General features: G+C 44.1%; 1 protein-coding gene across 5 annotated transcripts in view; it reads right to left on the bottom strand.

The window, feature by feature from the left end:
• Positions 1-18,401, bottom strand: part of AMPD3 (adenosine monophosphate deaminase 3) — a 102,083-nt gene that overhangs the window by 3,239 nt on the left and 80,443 nt on the right. For all 5 annotated transcript variants that reach the window (XM_068260713.1, XM_068260710.1, XM_068260711.1 and 2 more), the window contains 6 exons: positions 15,172-15,303; positions 13,625-13,788; positions 8,279-8,405; positions 3,056-3,219; positions 2,361-2,481; positions 48-221 (listed from right to left, as the gene is read on the bottom strand). In XM_068260713.1, the coding sequence (XP_068116814.1) occupies positions 48-221; positions 2,361-2,481; positions 3,056-3,219; positions 8,279-8,405; positions 13,625-13,788; positions 15,172-15,303 (882 nt within the window). The remainder of the gene's footprint in view (positions 1-47; positions 222-2,360; positions 2,482-3,055; positions 3,220-8,278; positions 8,406-13,624; positions 13,789-15,171; positions 15,304-18,401) is intronic.

Below are 18,401 nucleotides of genomic sequence, written 5' to 3'. Positions count from 1 at the left end.
GACATAACACAAAGACTTTGAATGGCTTGTGATTTGCATTCATTCACCTTGGTGTAGTGGAACTGCATGGGGTCATCTGTGGACAGAGACACGACCAGGCCCTTGTGCAGGAACTCTCGCAGCGGGTTCTTGGAGTATTCCAGGAAGAGGCTGTTGTTGCTGAGGGGGGACATGGCGATGGGGATCTGTGCCAGGTAATAGAGATACTGCAGCACTGGGCTCTGCCAAAACAAAATGAGACATGCCACATTATTAAAGCCAAAGTATAGTCAAAAGAGGAACTGAAGTGAAAATAGCGTAATGAATAAAAGTGCTTATTTTCTATATTTATAGATTTACTGTAGTCAGTGTTTGCCTCATTATCCTGATTTACATTCTGAAAATTTTCTAGTCCTGTCAGGTGAAGCTCTAAGGAATGTTTGTATACTGACAATTCTGAAGCCAGTGAAAAATAATGCCTGGTCTCCCACAATGCTTTGGGAGGAGAACTCTGCATAGCTAAACAGCCTAGGCTAGGCATGACTTACAGACAGGGCTAAATACCAATATAGATATAGAATGGATATAGAAAGTGTTTCTGATGCTGAAACCAGGAAAATTACTGTAGAAGCGGGTAGCCTAAATAATTTACTGTTATCTACTATGTGTCACTATAGTGCTTAATCAAATACATTTGACTACTATACCTACTATATGTCACTACAGTGATCAAATCAAATTTGGCAGATCCAGCTATTATCACTGTTTAAAAAGATAAATGATGCACCGCACTATTTTTTTTGTACTATGTAGAGTGCTATATAAACAGAAAAAAAAATTATAATAATCATCTGTTCCTGAACTGGGGCTTTTAGCAACTAATCCGAGTTGCATGTTGGCTCAATGGTGACATCTTGTGGTCATTCAGCAGAACGCTATGAACCTTCTACAAGCTATACAGATTGCCCAGCAAGCTCATAGCAAACCAGAACTCCCAGTGTGCACAGGGCGAAAAAGGCCTCTAACTAAAATACTATGCAAAACAGAAATTTGCCTTCTTAAAGCAGAAGGTATTTTTGATTATACACACTCCTGTGAGTTCTGGTTCACCATGAGCTTGCTGGGCAGTCTAACTCTGGGTGTTTCGAGTCCTACCCCATAGAGCCACATTATTAATCCATGCCATGCACTGAGGAGGATCAACTAATCTGAAACAGTCTGTATGCATGTTGGATGATTGTGGCTCTGTACAATTCACAAGTTGACACATCATTGCATTCCAGCGGTTCTGGAGGGGTGTTTAACTTTCAGGGACATCAAGGGGATAATTTGCCTACTCAGCAGTTGATCCTGATTAGTTGAATGTATGCATTTATGGCCTAATGGCTGGATTGTGTACTGGTTAAAGTGATCCCGAGCCAAAGCGCAGGATCAAAATCAGAACCATACCTTAGAGAATCTGTACTGTAAAATTCTTACAATAAAAAGCATACCATTCTATTCATTATGTTCTCCTGTGCCCCTCTTTGCTGTTTCTGCCACTCCCTGCTGCAATCCTGGCTTGTAATTGCCAGTTTTAGGCAGTGTTTACAAACAAAAAACATGGCTGCTAACCAGAGTGTGATAGGCTGAGAGGAGCTCAATCTGTGACTCCCACAGAGCCTGGAGGGGGCGTGGAGAGGGTGTGTATAGCTTCTACCTATCACAGCAGAGCAACACATTCCTGCCTGAGCCGACAAAGGAAAGAAGATTAGATTATATAACAGAGATAATACAGCCACTGTGCATCTAGAAAAGGCTGCAGTAAGACCGACCACATTAGAACAGGTATAGGAACTAATAGGATAGAAGAAAGAAGGCTAAAAATGTTGTTACAGAGTGTCTTTAAAAGAGGGAAGCCTCAGGATCCGATTGAGGCTTCCCTCGCCATTTGAAGGCCCCTGTTGTTGAACGCTGTGGAGCACAGCCACGATGTGGAGCTTTTCCTTCTTAAGCGGGGCCATGCACTAGCCCGCCCGGACTTGCGCAGTAGCACGGAGCCAGCGGCGGGCTGGGTCGGTTGTTGCGCGGCCAAGCTGCAGGAAGAAGAGCCGTGTGGCCCTGATATGATTAACAGCAATGCATTGTCGCTAATCTTCTGGGGGACTGCTCTCAGCAACTGGATGGGGGGGGGGGGGCAGAGCACCACACAGGGGGACAAGGCAGGGAGTCCCTGACGTTGAGGTGGGTCATATCGGCCAGCGATCGAAAGCCGGGGACTTCCTGTATTCAGCATATAACACGTAGGGGGACTTTATCCTCATTTGGAGGGGGGGGGGGGAAGTGCATCTTATATTCCGCAAAAATCCGACACATAAAATATCAAATGATAATATCCATACCTTCTTGAGATTTAAGCCATGGGAAATGTTGTCGGCTGTAATGAATGCCGACACCAGATGGGTGATGGATCCGGCTTCACCGCAATGTGGCCGGAACTGGAAGGTGCTCATCCCCCTCTCTCTAGATGCAAACAGACAGACACAGGGATTTCAGAAGACCGCACATATAGAACGCACATATTCTTCCTTCACATCTCGGGCCATACAGGTTTAGGTAACGTCACACATTACCCTTTATATAAGGAACAGAACAGTAGCCATGGGGCCCAGAAGCAGAAGGGGCCCAGGTGGGTACTTAATGTATTCACTACATTAAGTACCCATTAGCAGATGCTGGTGTGAATCTAGCCCTGGGCCTAATGCACAGCAATGGGAACACAGCACTCTTACCCTTCACTGGCAGATGCTGGTGTGAATCTAGCCCTGGGTGTAATGCACAGCAATGTCTGTACAGAACTCCTACCAATCACTGGCAGATGCTGGTGTGAATATAACCCTGGGCCTAATGCACAGCAATTGAAACACAGTACTCCTACCGATCACTGGCAGATGCTGGTGTGAATCTAGCCTTACTTTGTGAAAGGTATTCATGGTTATATTAGACACCCCATGGTAACTCTGTTGCCTGTACAGAGACCTCTGGATTAGTGTCTGAGATTCCCCTCGCTCGGTGATACACAGGAGATGTCACTCACTTGCGCAGATTGTTGAGGACCATGATGTTGGCGTACATGAAATACAGGTAGTAGCTGTATGGCGGGTTCTGCTTGTGAGTCCACAGGTCGGGGGTGGGACTTTTGTTGGAGAACATGTGATCGTTGTGCTTGGATTCATCATCCACACTGTCAAAGCCCGTCACCTAGGAGCAGAAACAATCATTGCTGAAAATAATGATACTGCTAACAATTTCCTGTTTACATACCTTTCTTCTAGAAAAAAAAAAAAGAGTTCCTTTTATTAACACTTTCCAATCCATCTTCATGATCACCTACATCTCTCCCCAACACTTAATGTTTTCCAGTGTGCTGGGGGATTGTGGGTAATCGGGCAAAAGGATCGGCGGCAGGGATCCGGAGGCGCTGTACCTCCTTACTCTAGAGCGAGGAGTGACCCAGCGTCACATGTGGGGCAGCGCCAGCTTGCGCACTGTAGCTCCACCCCCTTCCACCAACATAATTTAGGTATTATTCTGCAGGGGGGGGGGGGGGGGGTTGGGGACAGCAGCGATCAGTTTGTCAGACATGGTCCAACATTTTGATCTGAATAGGATGACTTTGTGCCGGATTTTACCAGCAACAGCGTCATCTTTTATTATTAGAGGGTGTCTCACATTTTTTTGGGCCTCTCAGTGTAAGTATATAACTTAAAAAAAAAAAAAAAAAAAAAAAAACTGACTGAAGGCTGGTGCACTTTTGATATCGCTAGAGCTTTGAAAAACGATTGGCTAATGCGTTTGCTTGGTGCTTGTTCAAGCCAGAGTGAGGTGATTTCTTTCACAAACACAAACGTGGGTCCTGCAGCATTTTGAAGGCAATTACGCCTCAATATAAAATATAGAAAAAGTGGAAAATTGCTTTAAAAAGAGCTGAACAGCAATTTTTCAAAGTGTTTTTTTCCCAAAGCTGGTCACTTCTAGATCAACGTTTACATGAACTACAAAATCACTATAACACGCTCAAAAATCGCTAGGCATAAATAGGAAATCGCTACAAAAATCACTAAGCTTTTGCGATTACGACTACCGATTTTTGGTGTGCACTAGCCCTGACACATGTGGGTCATACAATAGATACCTTTAAAAGGCTAGTGACAGCTGACTTGGAGGACTTGACGGATCAGAGAAAGGATGGAGAGTTAATAATAGCATTAAAATTAGCAGAGAGAAAAGACCTTTTGATTAGGCCCGCTGACAAGGGGGGTGGGGTAGTTGTGATGAGGAAGGACCAATACGTTGAGGAATTAGAGAGAATAGTTGGGGACCATCTCACATATGAGAAACTAGGGGGAGACCCCACCAATCAATATAAGGGTAAACTAAGGGATATTCTGAGGGATGGACTGGAGAACGGGATCATTGATGATGCAGAGTTTAGATATCTTATGATTGATGTTCCTCGGGTACCGGTAATATATCACAACCCAAAAATTCACAAAGATTTAAAACAGCCCCCGGGATGACCCATTATAAGTGGGATTGAATCCCTCAATCAGAGAGTGGGGGAATATATCGATAGATTCTTGCAACCAGTTGTGGGGAAACTCCCATATTTGATCAAGGACACAAAACAGATGATTCAGGAGGTAGAAAAGATAAGATTGGGAGAGAATGTGACAGCTGACGTGGCATCATTGTACACAATTATACCACATGATCAGGGATTATATGCTGTAGAAAAGGCACTAGAGAAAGAGGGAACACTCAAAAGGGAGCAAATTCTGTTTATACTACGGCTATTGAAATTTGTTTTATGTCACAACTATTTTTGGTATGCCGGACATTTTTTCCGACAGGTTACGGGATGTGCCATGGGGCAAAGTTTGCTCCAAGTCTGGCAAATATTTTTATGGACGAATGGGAGAGGAATGTTCTTGACAAGGCAGAGAGTAATCCAGTAAGACACTGGTTCCGTTATATTGATGACTTTTGTGTCATCTGGAGAGGGGGTCAAAAGGAGTTGGAAGAATATATACAGTGGCTTAACTGCAATCAAAAAGGGATTAGACTCACTGCGGAGTGTGACGCTAACAGAGTTTGCTTCCTGGATTTGGATCTATATAGAAGGGGGGACAGATTACAAATGAGAACACATTTCAAAAAGACAGATAGAAATGGGTATATCCCATACTCTAGCTGTCATCACAAAAAAGTGGTTGACCAATATACCAAAGGGGCAAATGTATAGAATAAGACGTAATTGCACAGAGATTACAGATTTTAGAGAGCAGACAGATTTGCTAATTGAGAGGTTCACTGAAAAGGGGTATGATAGAAACACACTGGTGCAGATACGTGATGCCATTGAAAGACAGGATAGAGGACAAATGATAAAGAATGGGGGTGGGAAAATGGGAGGGAGTGATAGATACGATTATGCAGTGATGCTGTATTATAACTATAGATACAATAAGGTGGAAAAGGTTTTCAAAAACATTGGAATGTCCTTAGGGCAGACACAGTGTTAGGAAAGGTAATACCACCTAAGCCACAGTTTATATATAGGAAGGCCAAGAATTTGCAGCAAATTTTGGTCCCAAGCTTTATAGATGGTCCAAAAATCAATAGAGGTGACCTAGTGGGGAATAAAGGTTTTTTTTCCATGTCGCGGGTGTGTTGGATGTAGAGAGGCACGACCACAGAGGGGAAATGCGTTTGTGGGGAAAGTTACCAATAGGAATTATGAGATCAGAGACTGTATAACCTGTAATACGAGCCACATTGTATACATGTGCTGGTGCCCATGTGGATACCAGTATATTGGGAGGACCACTAGGAAGCTGAGGGAGCGTATTGGGGAACATGTGCGGAATATTAAAAAGGGTAATGTTGGTCACAATTTGTCCAAGCACTTTTCAGAACATCATGGATGTGACCCTGCTAGGATGAAATTCTGTGGGATAGATTGCGGGCCAAATGGCGGGGATGCAATAGTCTGATGGTGACGTACGAGTCTCCAATGAAAGCTGAGGCAGCGCTTTGGTGGGCGTTCTTTGGCCCCGCCCACTCTGACGTGTAGGCTAGATAGAGGGGAAGTAAGCATAGCAGAGACGCTAGTACGTAAGGAGGGCGGAAGTATGCTAGCGGCCATCTTGGGATAGGGCGCTATTAGCCCATTGGATACGCCAGTACGCAGGGAGGGCGGAAGTATGTTAGCGGCTATTTTGGAAAAGGGCGCTATCAGCCCATTGGATAGTGGAAGGGCAGAATGATATTTAATACGCCAGCTTGCCAGACGCCTCCAGCCCCTGATGAGTGTGCATGCACGAAACGCGTAGGGCGGAGCTACGGGCATGGAGAGTTGGTGTGGAAGCAGTTGATTTTATATTACGCTTGTTTATCTTTGGAATATGTGAGTGCACTATTTTATTATACATTTTAAATAAACCTATGGTTTTACGCTATGAGAGGCTTTTCAGTTACTAGGCAAAACGAGGAAGCTGCTCTTAGGACGGTCTATCTGTTGGGAAAATGATGCTGATGGGACAAACAAGTGCATTTGCTGTCTTATAATTTGGACGGCAGCGGAGAAGGTGAGAGGCCACGTATGCTTGCTGGGATACCTGGATACACTAAGGAGCTGTGCACTTTTTGCTGTGTGTGGAGGAGTTTATAGCTGTTTGTGATTTGGCAGCCACTGTATATGGTGAGGACCTGTGAGACCCTGTATAGTGGGTACCATTTACAGCACTGGGTGTTGTGGGAAGAGGCAATATATTTGAAACAGTATTATGCTATGGTGCGTTTTTTCTTCTTTTCTCTTTGAGCAACAAATTTGGAGGAAGGAGTTCCTGAAGGGTAGAGCGCAGTGTCTTGGAGGAATATCAGGATTTGCACCCTATGCTTGGTGACTGTCGCTGCGATCCAAAAGAACTTTTAGTTAAGTTAAAGAGAGTTTAGCTGCTCCAATTTGGAGACAGCACTTTGGGACATTTGTGAGTGAGCGCACAAACATATTGTATTTTTATATTTATAAGCTATAATAATGTTGAGAAATACTGCTCTGGACAACTGTGTAATGATTGGTCAATGCACTAAGGCTTTTATTAAATTCTCTTTTTGTCCTAGACCTAGGTAATATGTAACCGCCTAAGTCTATCTGGACAAATATATCTTTTCAGGTAGACTGTGCTGCTGCAGCGGCATCACGCGCGTGATCATGTGCGTGCTCCCGCCGCCAGCCCTTAGCACCAAGATCAATGAATGGGAATATAGTGAAACTACACCCACATACATTTTTTTTTATTCAATACATACAGTACATTATATTACATTTAAAATTAACTGTTTACCTCCCACATCGAAAATTACCCAAATAAAACTTTTTAATAAAAACAAAAAATGACAAACATAAATAGTTATCTAAGGGTCTAAACTTTTTGAATATCCATGTCGAGAGTATACTACTATACATTTTTTAAATTATAAGCTTGTAAATAGTGATGGACGCAGATTGAAAAAATTCACCTTTCCAAATAAAATATTGGCGGCATAAATTGTGATAGGGACATAATTTAAACGGTGTAATAACCGGGACAAATGGGTAAATAAAATACATGGGTTTTATTTATGGTAGCATGTATTAATTTCAAACTATAATGGCCAAAAAATGAAATAATATTTTTTTTCCATTTCTTTCTTACGGTAATCTTGCTGTTAAAATGGATTTAGGATAAAATAATTCTTAGCAACATGTACCACCTAAAGAAAGCCTAAATGTTGGCGGAAAAAACAAAATATAGATCATTTCAGTGTGATAAGTAGTAATAAAGTTATTGGTGAATGAATGGGAGGTGAAAGTTGCTCAGATGCATAAGGTGAACAACACTGTAGGCTGAAGTGGTTAAATGCCTTTTAAGCCACTGACAAGCAAGAAAATACTCAGAATAATTTTGACAATCCTTTTTTTGCTTATTGTTGGGTAATTTTTCAATTGCAGAATGCTGAAAAGTTATTTTAAACAGTAGATGAAAAATGATCTCCTCAGAGAAAACTTTATCTGAGTAAGGGCCTAAAAGTTCAATGCACATGATTTGTTTCACTGCAATGTTGCATTCTGTTGCCCTGATAATGTTATGTAACTACAAGCCTTTCAATAAAGTTTTAGTTCTTTAAAACAAAACAAAAAATTAGGAAGCGGTACAAGTCACTTAACATATATCCGGTAGTTCCCGAAGAGAGATAGAGGTCCCTCGTTACTTACATAGTTCAGGAAGAGGTAGAGCTCCTTGTGATCAGAGGGGTTAATTGTGGCCTCAAACAAAGGGAGGAAAATATTTTCTAACATCTTGCCAAAACTGGGAAGAATCTTCTTTGATCGGAAGATATCACTGCAAGACACAATGACATGAGATAATTTACTTGCAGGCAAAACAGACAGGCTGTATTATTATCATTATCATTCATCAGGTTGTACGACAGTGACAAAACATCCAGCAAACCTAGAATGCACTTTTTTTTCTTTAAAGGAGTTAGAGAAAAATGAATAAAATAAGTGGTACTTACCGGGGGCTTCCTCCAGCCCCAAGCTCCCAGCAAGTCCCTCGCCGCAGCTCTGCCTGCAGCCATTCGCCGCAGATCCCTCCCGCTCCCCGGCGATGAAATCAGGCCGCAGTAGTTCTGCGCCTGCACAGTCTGCTCCGGGCCAAGTGGTGGTGATTGACAGTGCTACTCGTGCAGGCGCAGTACAGGCCGACCTGGAGGTAGGCCTGACGTCATCGCCTGGGACCAGGAGCGAGCTGTTGCGGCGAGGGACATGCTGGGAGCTTGGGGCTGGAGGAAGCCCCCGGTAAGTAGCACTTATTTTATTCATTTTTCCCTGATAACTCCTTTAAAGAGCACCTCCAGCTAAAAAAATGTTTGAATGTCAATACATATATGTAGTCTATGCATTGTGTACAGTTAAATGAACATATAAAGTTTACATCTGGTACATCATAGTGGATAAAACAGACTCACATTTATATATGTAATAGCACTTCCAACTTTCTCTTCATACAGACGCCTTGCCGAAGTACATCCTCAGCATTGGGCCCTCCCTTCAAGCCTGGTTCACTCCCCTGCCCCTCCCTCCCTTGATCTCTGCCTGCTTGGCTCAAACTACATCTCTTTTCGCAATGAGGAGAGACTGGAGAACAGCTGCAGCCTGTCTTGTCCTGTCTGTTTGCTATAATTCTTATTTCAGATGTCTGTCTACCTGGCTGGATTAGATCACATGGACATGGGAGGTGAAGTTATGACATCAATCCACCAACATCCTTTGCACCTATGGTTTGGAAAGACAAAAAATCCTCCTGGTCCAATTTTTTCACTGGGGGTGGGGATTTCAAGACCATACGCTGAATACATATGGTGAGAATACATAAGGGGTGAGAAAAATTACATTGTACCTGTGATTTTATATATCTTGGCAACTTATTAGGTTTAAAGAGAACCGAGGTGGTTCTTGGGGGGGGGGTAGATTGGGCACGGAGGCATGTACTCTGCCTCCTGACATGCCTCTGTGTCCCCCCACCGCCGCCCTATAGCCCCCCAAGCCCCCCACCGAGATTAGCAACATTATTTGTCGCCATCACGGAGGTAAACACAAGCTTGCAGCGAATCCAGTCTGACTTCAGTCGGAGCACCTGATCTGCATGCTTGTTCAGGGGCTGTGGCTAAAAGTATTAGAGACACAGGATCTGCAGGAGATTCAGGCAACTGGTATTTTAAAAGAAAAAAAATATATATCCTTCTCAGTTTAGGTTCCCTTTAAGTTACCTGGCAGTCCTGCGGATCCTGTGCCTCTAATACCCTCCCTAGCCATAGACCCTGAACAAGCATATGCAGATCAGAGGTTTGAAGTGTGACTGCATTAGCCACAGGTATGTGATACAGACACTACTGATGCATGAAAGATCAGCAGGGCTGCCAGGCAACTAGTCCTGTTTCAAAGCAAATATTGCAGCCTCCATATCCTTCTCACTTCAGGTGTCCCTTAAAGTGCTCAAACCTGTTTTTTTTAATCTTTCCTATGAGGACACTATCACAGCTGTAGCAGCGCAGCTTAGTGAAACAACCTCTTTGTGCTTGTTGAGGACTTGTACAGCTTTAGATCAGACCAGGCATGAGGACAGTGTATATCGTGAGTGTAACATCCGAGTTCATTAGTGATGGGTCGTTCGCGAACGAGCCGGTTCTAAGAGCCGGTTCTTTGCCGAGAACCAGAGGAGCCGATGCTCACTCTGAGAAGAGCCGATGCCTCAGCCACCCCACACAGCTCTGCTCTGTAATAAAGGGCGCTGAGGCATGCCGGGAGATGTAATCCTCCTCCTGTATCCTTGTAGGGGTGTATGGGGCGGAGCAGAGCAGCAGCAGCAGGAGGGATTGCCCCACTCAGAGAAGCAGCCTGGAGTTGTCATGGAGACAGGGCGGGGCTTTTCTTCCATATCTGAGTGGCTTCTAAGGATATTAAATGAAGAGCCGTTTGAGAGCCATACGAGCCGGCTCTTCAATGGGAGCCGAGCCAGAAGAGCTGATGCTCTTAAAAGAGCCGGAATTCCCATCACTAGAGTTTATGATCCACAGATCTTTATTTCCTGTGAGGTGACAGTGAGTTTCCAGAGGACAGGAAACATTGTCCCAGATATCCTCTGACTGTCCTGGGAATGACCTGAGCCAGCCAACAGCTTTCCATACTTCCTGCTGTGACAAGTTCCAGCCGGCCAAGTGACAGCGTGCGCTCCTGACGATGCAAGACATTCTCCCACTGTCATTTCATTTTTATTCAGTATTATTTCTCAAATGTTTATTGCTAAAACGGTCACTATAGTAAGTTTGTTTATAGAAAGAACTTATTATAACATCTGTGTAGGAAACTTATGTGGATAATCATGCAACATGTAGCACGTGTCTTGGTAATTGGCATTTTTGCATCGTCGGTCTTTCAGTACATTGCCATACCCAATGAGCATTTAAAGAATTAGCTTCTTACCCGCATAAGCGGTTTCGGCTACGCGATTTAATGCCATCCACGGGGATATCAGATGGATAATGGATCAGATTATAATGAATGGAAAACACAATTATATCAGCAAAAACACATCATAACGCAAGTGCCCGCAGTGCTGACCTTAAAGAGAAACTGTCACCAAGAATTGACCTTCATCAGTAGCGGATACCCCCTTTTACATGAGAAATCTATTCCTTTTCACAAACAGATCATCAGGTGGCTCTGTAAGGCTGATATTGTGTTGAAGCCCCTCCCACAAGAAACTGAGGACCATGGTACTCCTGGCAGTTTCCTGTCTGTGAACCTTGTTGCATTGTGGGAAATAGCCGTTTAGAGCGGTTTCCAAAAAAGCAAGCAGCAGCTACATCATCTGTCAGCAGTAAAAATGTCACCATGTGATAAATGTCAGAATGTAAATCAAGGAGAGGAAATATTTTACAATGGGCAAACACTGACTAAATCATGTATACATAATCATTGTAAAAATGAAGCACTTTTCTTATTATTTTCCCTGGAGTTCCTCTTTAAGGGCCTGAGCCCACTGGCGCAGTTGTGTTCGCTTTTCAGCTACACATCAATGTCAGAGATGCTGAAAAGCGGACAGAAGCGGACACAACTGCGTCAGTGGGCTCAGTTAGCTTAGCTGAATATTCACCTGACGACCCAAGAAGATGGATCCCAGTGACGTCCCTCGACGACGAGCGTTCCCCCGATCCATCTTCCTGCAGGCGGGTACATGTGACTTTACACAACGGGCATAAACAGGAAGTCAGGTGATTGCGGTAGTTTGCACAAAGTCAGAGAGACAGAAGAGGATGGCGTGGAAGTGATCAGGCCAGAGGGGGCTGGAGGAAGCACCAGGTATGTATATCAATCACCCATCTCAGATATGCTTTAAAGATTTGATCCACCATGACAGTCTTTATTGCAGCGCATCGGCAAATGTCATTCGCTTAATCATGCGTTTTACTATAGGATTGCGAATCGAACCCAATGATTGTTACATGGCACAGCAGCAGCCCTGATGTCTCTGTTGGGATATGCAACAGCAGTCATGTATTACCTGTGTGTACTAAAAGGCCACAAGGTGGCACTGTGTATTTGGTTGATGTGCATATTCAATAGCACTTACCATGCAGATGATACACAATGATACACTACTGTACCTCTAAACTACAAAGCTCTCCACAATCTCTGTCCCCGGTACATTTCCTCACTTGTTTCCAGATACCAACCCAATCGTAATCTCACACGGCCTTCATTTGTCCTCCCCTAGAATCACATCCTCATATTCACGTATAAAAGATTTCTCACGTATGTCAACCATCCTCTGGAATCTCCTTCCACAACTCATAGGTCACTCTCCAACCTTTAAAATACTTAACCTCTTGAGGACCAGCTAACGCCGATTGGCGTAAACTGGTCGTCTGCGGGTTACCATGGAAACGGCCGCTCGATCGAGCAGCCTTTCCATGTCAGTTCACGGAGGGTATCTCCGTGAACAGCCGGAGAGCCGCCGATCGCAGCTCTCTGGCAAAATGTAAACAGGCGGGGAAGAAATCCCCGCTGTTTACATCATACGGCGCTGCTGCGCAGCAGCGCCGTAAGGCAGATCGGCGATCCCCGGCCTCTGATTGGCCGGGGATCGCCGGCATATGATAGGTTGAAGCCTATCCTTCAATGCGCAGGACGGAACTCCGTCCTGCGCATTACGGAGAGAGGGAGGGAGGGAGGTAAGGAGCGTGAGGGCAGAAATGGCTGCGGAGGGGGGCTTTGAGAAGCCCCCCCCCCCCCGCAAAACGCAGATGGCCGGCGGCGATCAGACCCCCCCAGCAGGACATCCCCCTAGTGGGGAAAAAAGGGGGGTAGTCTGATCGCCCTGCTGGACTCCTGATCGGTGCTGCGGGCTGTAGAGCCCACGCAGCACCGATCAGTGTAAAATCCACTGGTCGGCAAGTGGTTAAATGCTCCCTCAAAACTCGCTTTCTCCAACAAGCATATGCTCTAACTTAGGCCATTTCTCCTTCGACTCCAAATTGTACTCCTTACTACCCAACCTAAAAACACACTGCCTCTAGGTATGAATATTGTATCGTACCTCACCCCTTGTTGTCACCCCTGCCCCCATGCCTTTAGATTGTAAGCTTGCAAGGGCGCGGATCTCTCACCCTTTTGTGTCTAGGAATGTTATTCATTTTGTATCTTGCAATTTGTTATACAGTTTATTCATCATGCTATATTTGTCACTGTAATTACCAATTCTGTATTTTGTACCAGTGTCTATATTTGATGTACACCATTCTCTGTATTATTTTGTACCATATGTTCGTTTCTTACTTTGTACAGTGCCAAATCAGTAATAATAATATTCAGTGTTATGTACTGTTGTCATTCTCTACTCTATAGTCCCCACCTTCCACCATGAGAGATCGTTGAGTCCCTGTTAGCCCAGTGTGATATACAAGTGAATCCTTCTTACATGTTGCTGAGCCGAGTGTTCCCTGTGTGTGTGGTCTTCATAAACCCCACATATGCCTACCAGTCTATTGCTGTACTTACAAGATACGGGGGACCTGGATCATCCAGCGCATGTTGGGGGAGTAGACCTTGTGTTTGATGAACCAGCGTGCCAGAGAGTCCCACTCGTCAGGGGAGCGGCCATAGATGGACAGTCGAGGCTCAGTATATTGGTACTTGCTGTCCTCCAGCTCTCGGGCCACCTCCTGGAGGAACAGAGAGAGGGTCTGTAAAAATGTGGCCATCCATAGTACAATCTGATCTTTGTGGGGGAAGGGTGGTGGCAACAGAGGTGAAGTGAAAACTGTGAAACTCCCCATTCACTTTGAACTGTCAGAGAACTTATTAAAGGGAAGCCGAGGTGAGAATAATATGGAGGCTGCAATATTTATTTCCTTTTAAGCAATACCAGTTGCCTGGCTGCCCTGCTGGTCATCTGCCTCTAATACTTTCAACCATAGACCCTGAACAAGCATGCAGCAGGTCGGGGGGTTTTGACAATATTGTCAGAACTGACAAGATTAGCTGCATGCTTGTTTCTGGTGTAATTCAGTTCACTACTGCAGCCAAATAGATCAGCAGGGCTGCCAGGCAACTAGTATTGTTTAAAAGGAAATATGGCAGCCTCCATATCACTCACCTTGGGTTCACTTTAAAGGCACTGTTTTTTATGTTCATTTTACAGAACATAGATGAAGTCCTGCATGGCCTAGATATGAGGTCCCAGGGACATAGATATACCGCCGCGATAGCCACTGTGCATGCTCCTGATCGCTCCCATGCGTTGTTCTCGTCAATGCCTGTTAGTGCACAGATCAGTGCCTGTGCTTCCTTTAGCATTAGGAGGATACACCTAGTAGCCAAATAGTAAAATTACACCTACATACATTTCTAATACATACATCTCCCATTAAAATTAACCCCTCACCTGCCACACTCTCCCATAGTTACCAAAATATAACTTTTGCCTTTAAAAAAAAGTTACTTTAGGGACTAAACTTATTATTAATATGCATGTCACAAAAGTATATTACTGTTATTTTTGCAAATAATCGCTTCTAATTAATGACAGACGCAAAACTTGCCATACATTGTGATAGAGACATACCGGTAATTTCAATGGTGTAATAACAGAGACAAATGGGCATATAAAATATGTGGGTTTAATGACAGTAGCATTTATTATTTTAAAACTATTTTAAAATCTGAGAAAAAAAAAAAAACTTTTTTTTATTTTCCTGTGAAAACGCATTTAGAATAAAATAACTCTTAGCATAATGTACCACCCAAAAAAAGCCTAATTGGTGGCGAAAAAAAACAAGGCATAGATCATTTTGTTGTGATAAGTAGTAATAAAGTTATTGTTTAATGAATGGGAGGAGCGCTGTAAGGTGAAAATTGCTTTGGTCCTAAAAGTGAACCTTAACTGCAGACATCTTGTGCCCGCGCTGGTCCTCAACGATCCTCCGGTCCCCCTGCAGCCAGTTTCATTTTCAGCGATGGGCCAGTGCGCTTAACAGCAGACATTATCAGTGTTGTACATGGCACTCATACACATCTCTGCACATTGCCCCCTCTAGTGTTCTTACCTTGATAATGCGGGCAAAATATTCCCCCTCAATATAATTCTCTGTCTTCAGATACAAATCTCTCAGCTCACTGGCTCCCACAGGGTTGTACTTGGCGTTGAACTTATCGAAACGGTGGAACGTCTGTCGACCCTGTAAAGGCATAATGAACATCTAAGTTTGCAGGAGTGAATGAATGGCATGATAATAATAATAATGGTCAGCAGCTATTGTATAACTTTGTTAAAGAACACCTGAAGTGGAGTGATATGGAGACATATTCAATTCCTTTTAACTACTTTGTGACTGCTCCACGCCGATTGTCTTTAATGGCTGTGGGCGGGGACTTCAAGGGATAGTGCACACATCCTCGCTTGAATGACGGAGCAGAGCTCCGTCATCAGTCTCCCAGCGGCGATCGCCGCTAGGGACTGTTAGACAGCGAAACTGGCCGTCTATTTACATTGCACAGCACTGCGATCTAAGGCAGCACTGTACTGGGGACAGCCATGTAACACGGCTGTCCCCCTGGTAGGAAAAAAGTGATCCGCTGTCAGACTGAAGCCTATAACAACCAATCACGCTGATTGGCTGGCGGGGGAGGGAGGGAGGAGGGAATTCAAAAAAAAAAATTGTATATATATTTTTTTTTAAATAAATATTTATAAAAAAAATAAACAAGGCAGGAGGGATCACACCCCCCCCCCCCCCAACAGAAAGCTCTGTTGGTGGGGAGAAAGAAGGGGGGGAGGGGAATCACTTGTGTTCTGAGTTATACGGCCCTGCAGCGAGCCCTAACCGCTAACACTAACTGCGAAAAATGCAGCATGTCCTGCGAATTGCGAATCGCAATTGCTCCAGTGGAATTTGGCCCATCCATTAACATTAACTGAGGGTTTGGGGAAAAATCGCTAGCGGTTTGAATCGGTCCCTAAATGCTCAGAAAAATCGCTCTAGTGGGTTTGAGCCCTCAGGCTTGAAACAGTCATGTGACTTCTCTACTTATAAAGATGGAGTGTTAAAGGGAAACTGAAGGGAGAGGTACATGGAGGCTGCCTGCAGTAGAGTCTGAATAACACACCCGAAGCATCTGATCTGCATGCTTGTTCTATGGTATTGGAAATGAATGTATATGGCAGCCTCCGTATGCCTCTCACTTTCTTAGATTTGCCTTTTGTCTCATACAGGACAGGGCACAGTATGGGAATGGGACACCTAGGTACATAGAGTAGGTGGCATCTAGTGGTGAAGCCACGCATTACACCTAAATGGCCCTTTGGACAGGTAGCAACCGGTTTGGTGGGCTGTTCCATGAAGACAAAAACTTACAGAATGCGCTGGTCAAATGGAAATACAGTATTTATTGAACTAGTGAGTATTGCACTCTGATCAACTGTATAAAACCAAGGCGGTTGCCCCGTGTGCGTGTATACAAAAAATTACAATTCTGAATAAAACTGATTAAAACAAGTTAAAACATGAGCAATGTTCTTACAATGCGTAATAGCACTCCAATATTAGCGGCATGGCCCTTCTCTATAGAGTAGTTGAACTAATGATTATAGTGGGTGCCTGGATTGGTAGAAGGCCAATGGTTCAAACTACAACAACGGACTTTTCAAGAAGCTGGTTGGTCTTTTTCATAGAAATGTAATAAAGCAGTGTTCCAAGCATAACATGCATGCATGCAGATAGGCAAGTATATATAAACTCCAAGCGTGATGATAAGCGCAGCTAAAAAAGCATATTGGATCAGGCAGGATAATATCCAGCGTGATGCCTGGTGTCTGATGGAGAGGCTGGCAGGCAAACAAGTGGTGCTTTTGATATGCAGGGTTAATATATTAGCAATGCTCAATGCGACTAAATGTGGAGCGGTCTCACCCTCCTGAGATGTCAAATCCTTTGATGATGAATCCTGTAGCAGATGATATCTTCCTGGAAGCCGCTCAATCTCACCAGCCCCGGCCGGCGGCTAGGTGAGAGAGACTTGACCTGCACTGCAGTGTCGGGCAAGCGTGCCCGGCTTCCAAGGGGTCCGGATAGCGTTGGTGTCGTAGAGGATGCGAGCCGGCGGCTCGTCTAACTTCCGTCTTACTCTAGCAACTTTCCAATGCGGACCTCCAACACGCCTCCTTCCCCTAAGCGGCGTGACGTCACGACTGTAGCCTCTGCTGACGTTTCGAGAGGAACGCCTCTCTTTCTCAAAGCTTGGCTACTCGGGGAGTAGGAGGGTGGTTACTTATGATGTGCGTGCATGCTAATAGGATTATTGAAAGGCATGTAGCTCCAAGTCCTTGTTTAATCCATGCGGAACTAGAGTATTTAAATTGAATATCCACATAGTTTCACGTCTAGACATTTCTAATAGGAAATCTCCACCTCTCCACGGTCTTGCTACTTGCTCAATGACACAGTATTTGGATCCCTTAAAGGAGCAGTCATGTTCTAATTTATAATGTGCTGATAAAGGATGTTCTTTATTGCCCTTTTTAATATTAGTGCAATGTTCACTCATTCTTTCTTTTAAGGTACGTTTTGTTCTGCCTACATAGTGTTTAGAACAGGGGCAGGTTAGCACATAAATGACCCCTTTTGTGTCACAATTTGTTACACTTTTCATACTGAATGTTTCATTCCCAGAGGTAATCTCATAGATCCTTTCTATAGGGGAATTCGATTCTTTACAAGCTCTGCAGAACCCACATTTTTTAAAATATCCTCTAGTCTTCTTCATTCCAGATTTCTTAATGGTGGGTGCTAGCAGGTTACCTAAATTCCTAGATTTTTTAAAAATTACTCGCGGATGTTCAGGCAGTAAGGAGGTAAGTATGGGATCTTCCCTCAGTAAACCCCAATGCTTCCTCACTATATTTCTCACTTTATGGGCTTGGGTGGAATATCTCATGACCACACTTGGTTGCTGAAAAGTGTGGTCAACGGGGCCCTCTCTCTCTTCCAACAGGGACTGTCTTGCAGTCCTAGTGGCCTGCTCCCTAGCTCCTAAAATGATATCCTGTGGATATCCTTTGTTTTCAAATCTGGCTTGCAGAATTTGGGCCTCTCTATCAAACTCACCAATTTTTGAGCAGTTTCTTCTTAGTCTTAAGAACTGGCCCTTGGGGATATTCATCAACCACTTATAGTGGTGACAACTATCAATGTTGATATAAGTATTAGTGTCTACTGGTTTTAGGAAGGTTTTAGTGAAAATCCTACCCTCTTCTATGTAAACCGTCAAATCTAAAAAA

This window comes from Hyperolius riggenbachi, chromosome 11 (assembly GCF_040937935.1).
Source record: "Hyperolius riggenbachi isolate aHypRig1 chromosome 11, aHypRig1.pri, whole genome shotgun sequence".
Classification (NCBI taxonomy): domain Eukaryota; kingdom Metazoa; phylum Chordata; class Amphibia; order Anura; family Hyperoliidae; genus Hyperolius; species Hyperolius riggenbachi.
Note: the sequence above shows the minus strand (reverse complement) of the source record. Positions and strands in the feature narration are given on the sequence as shown.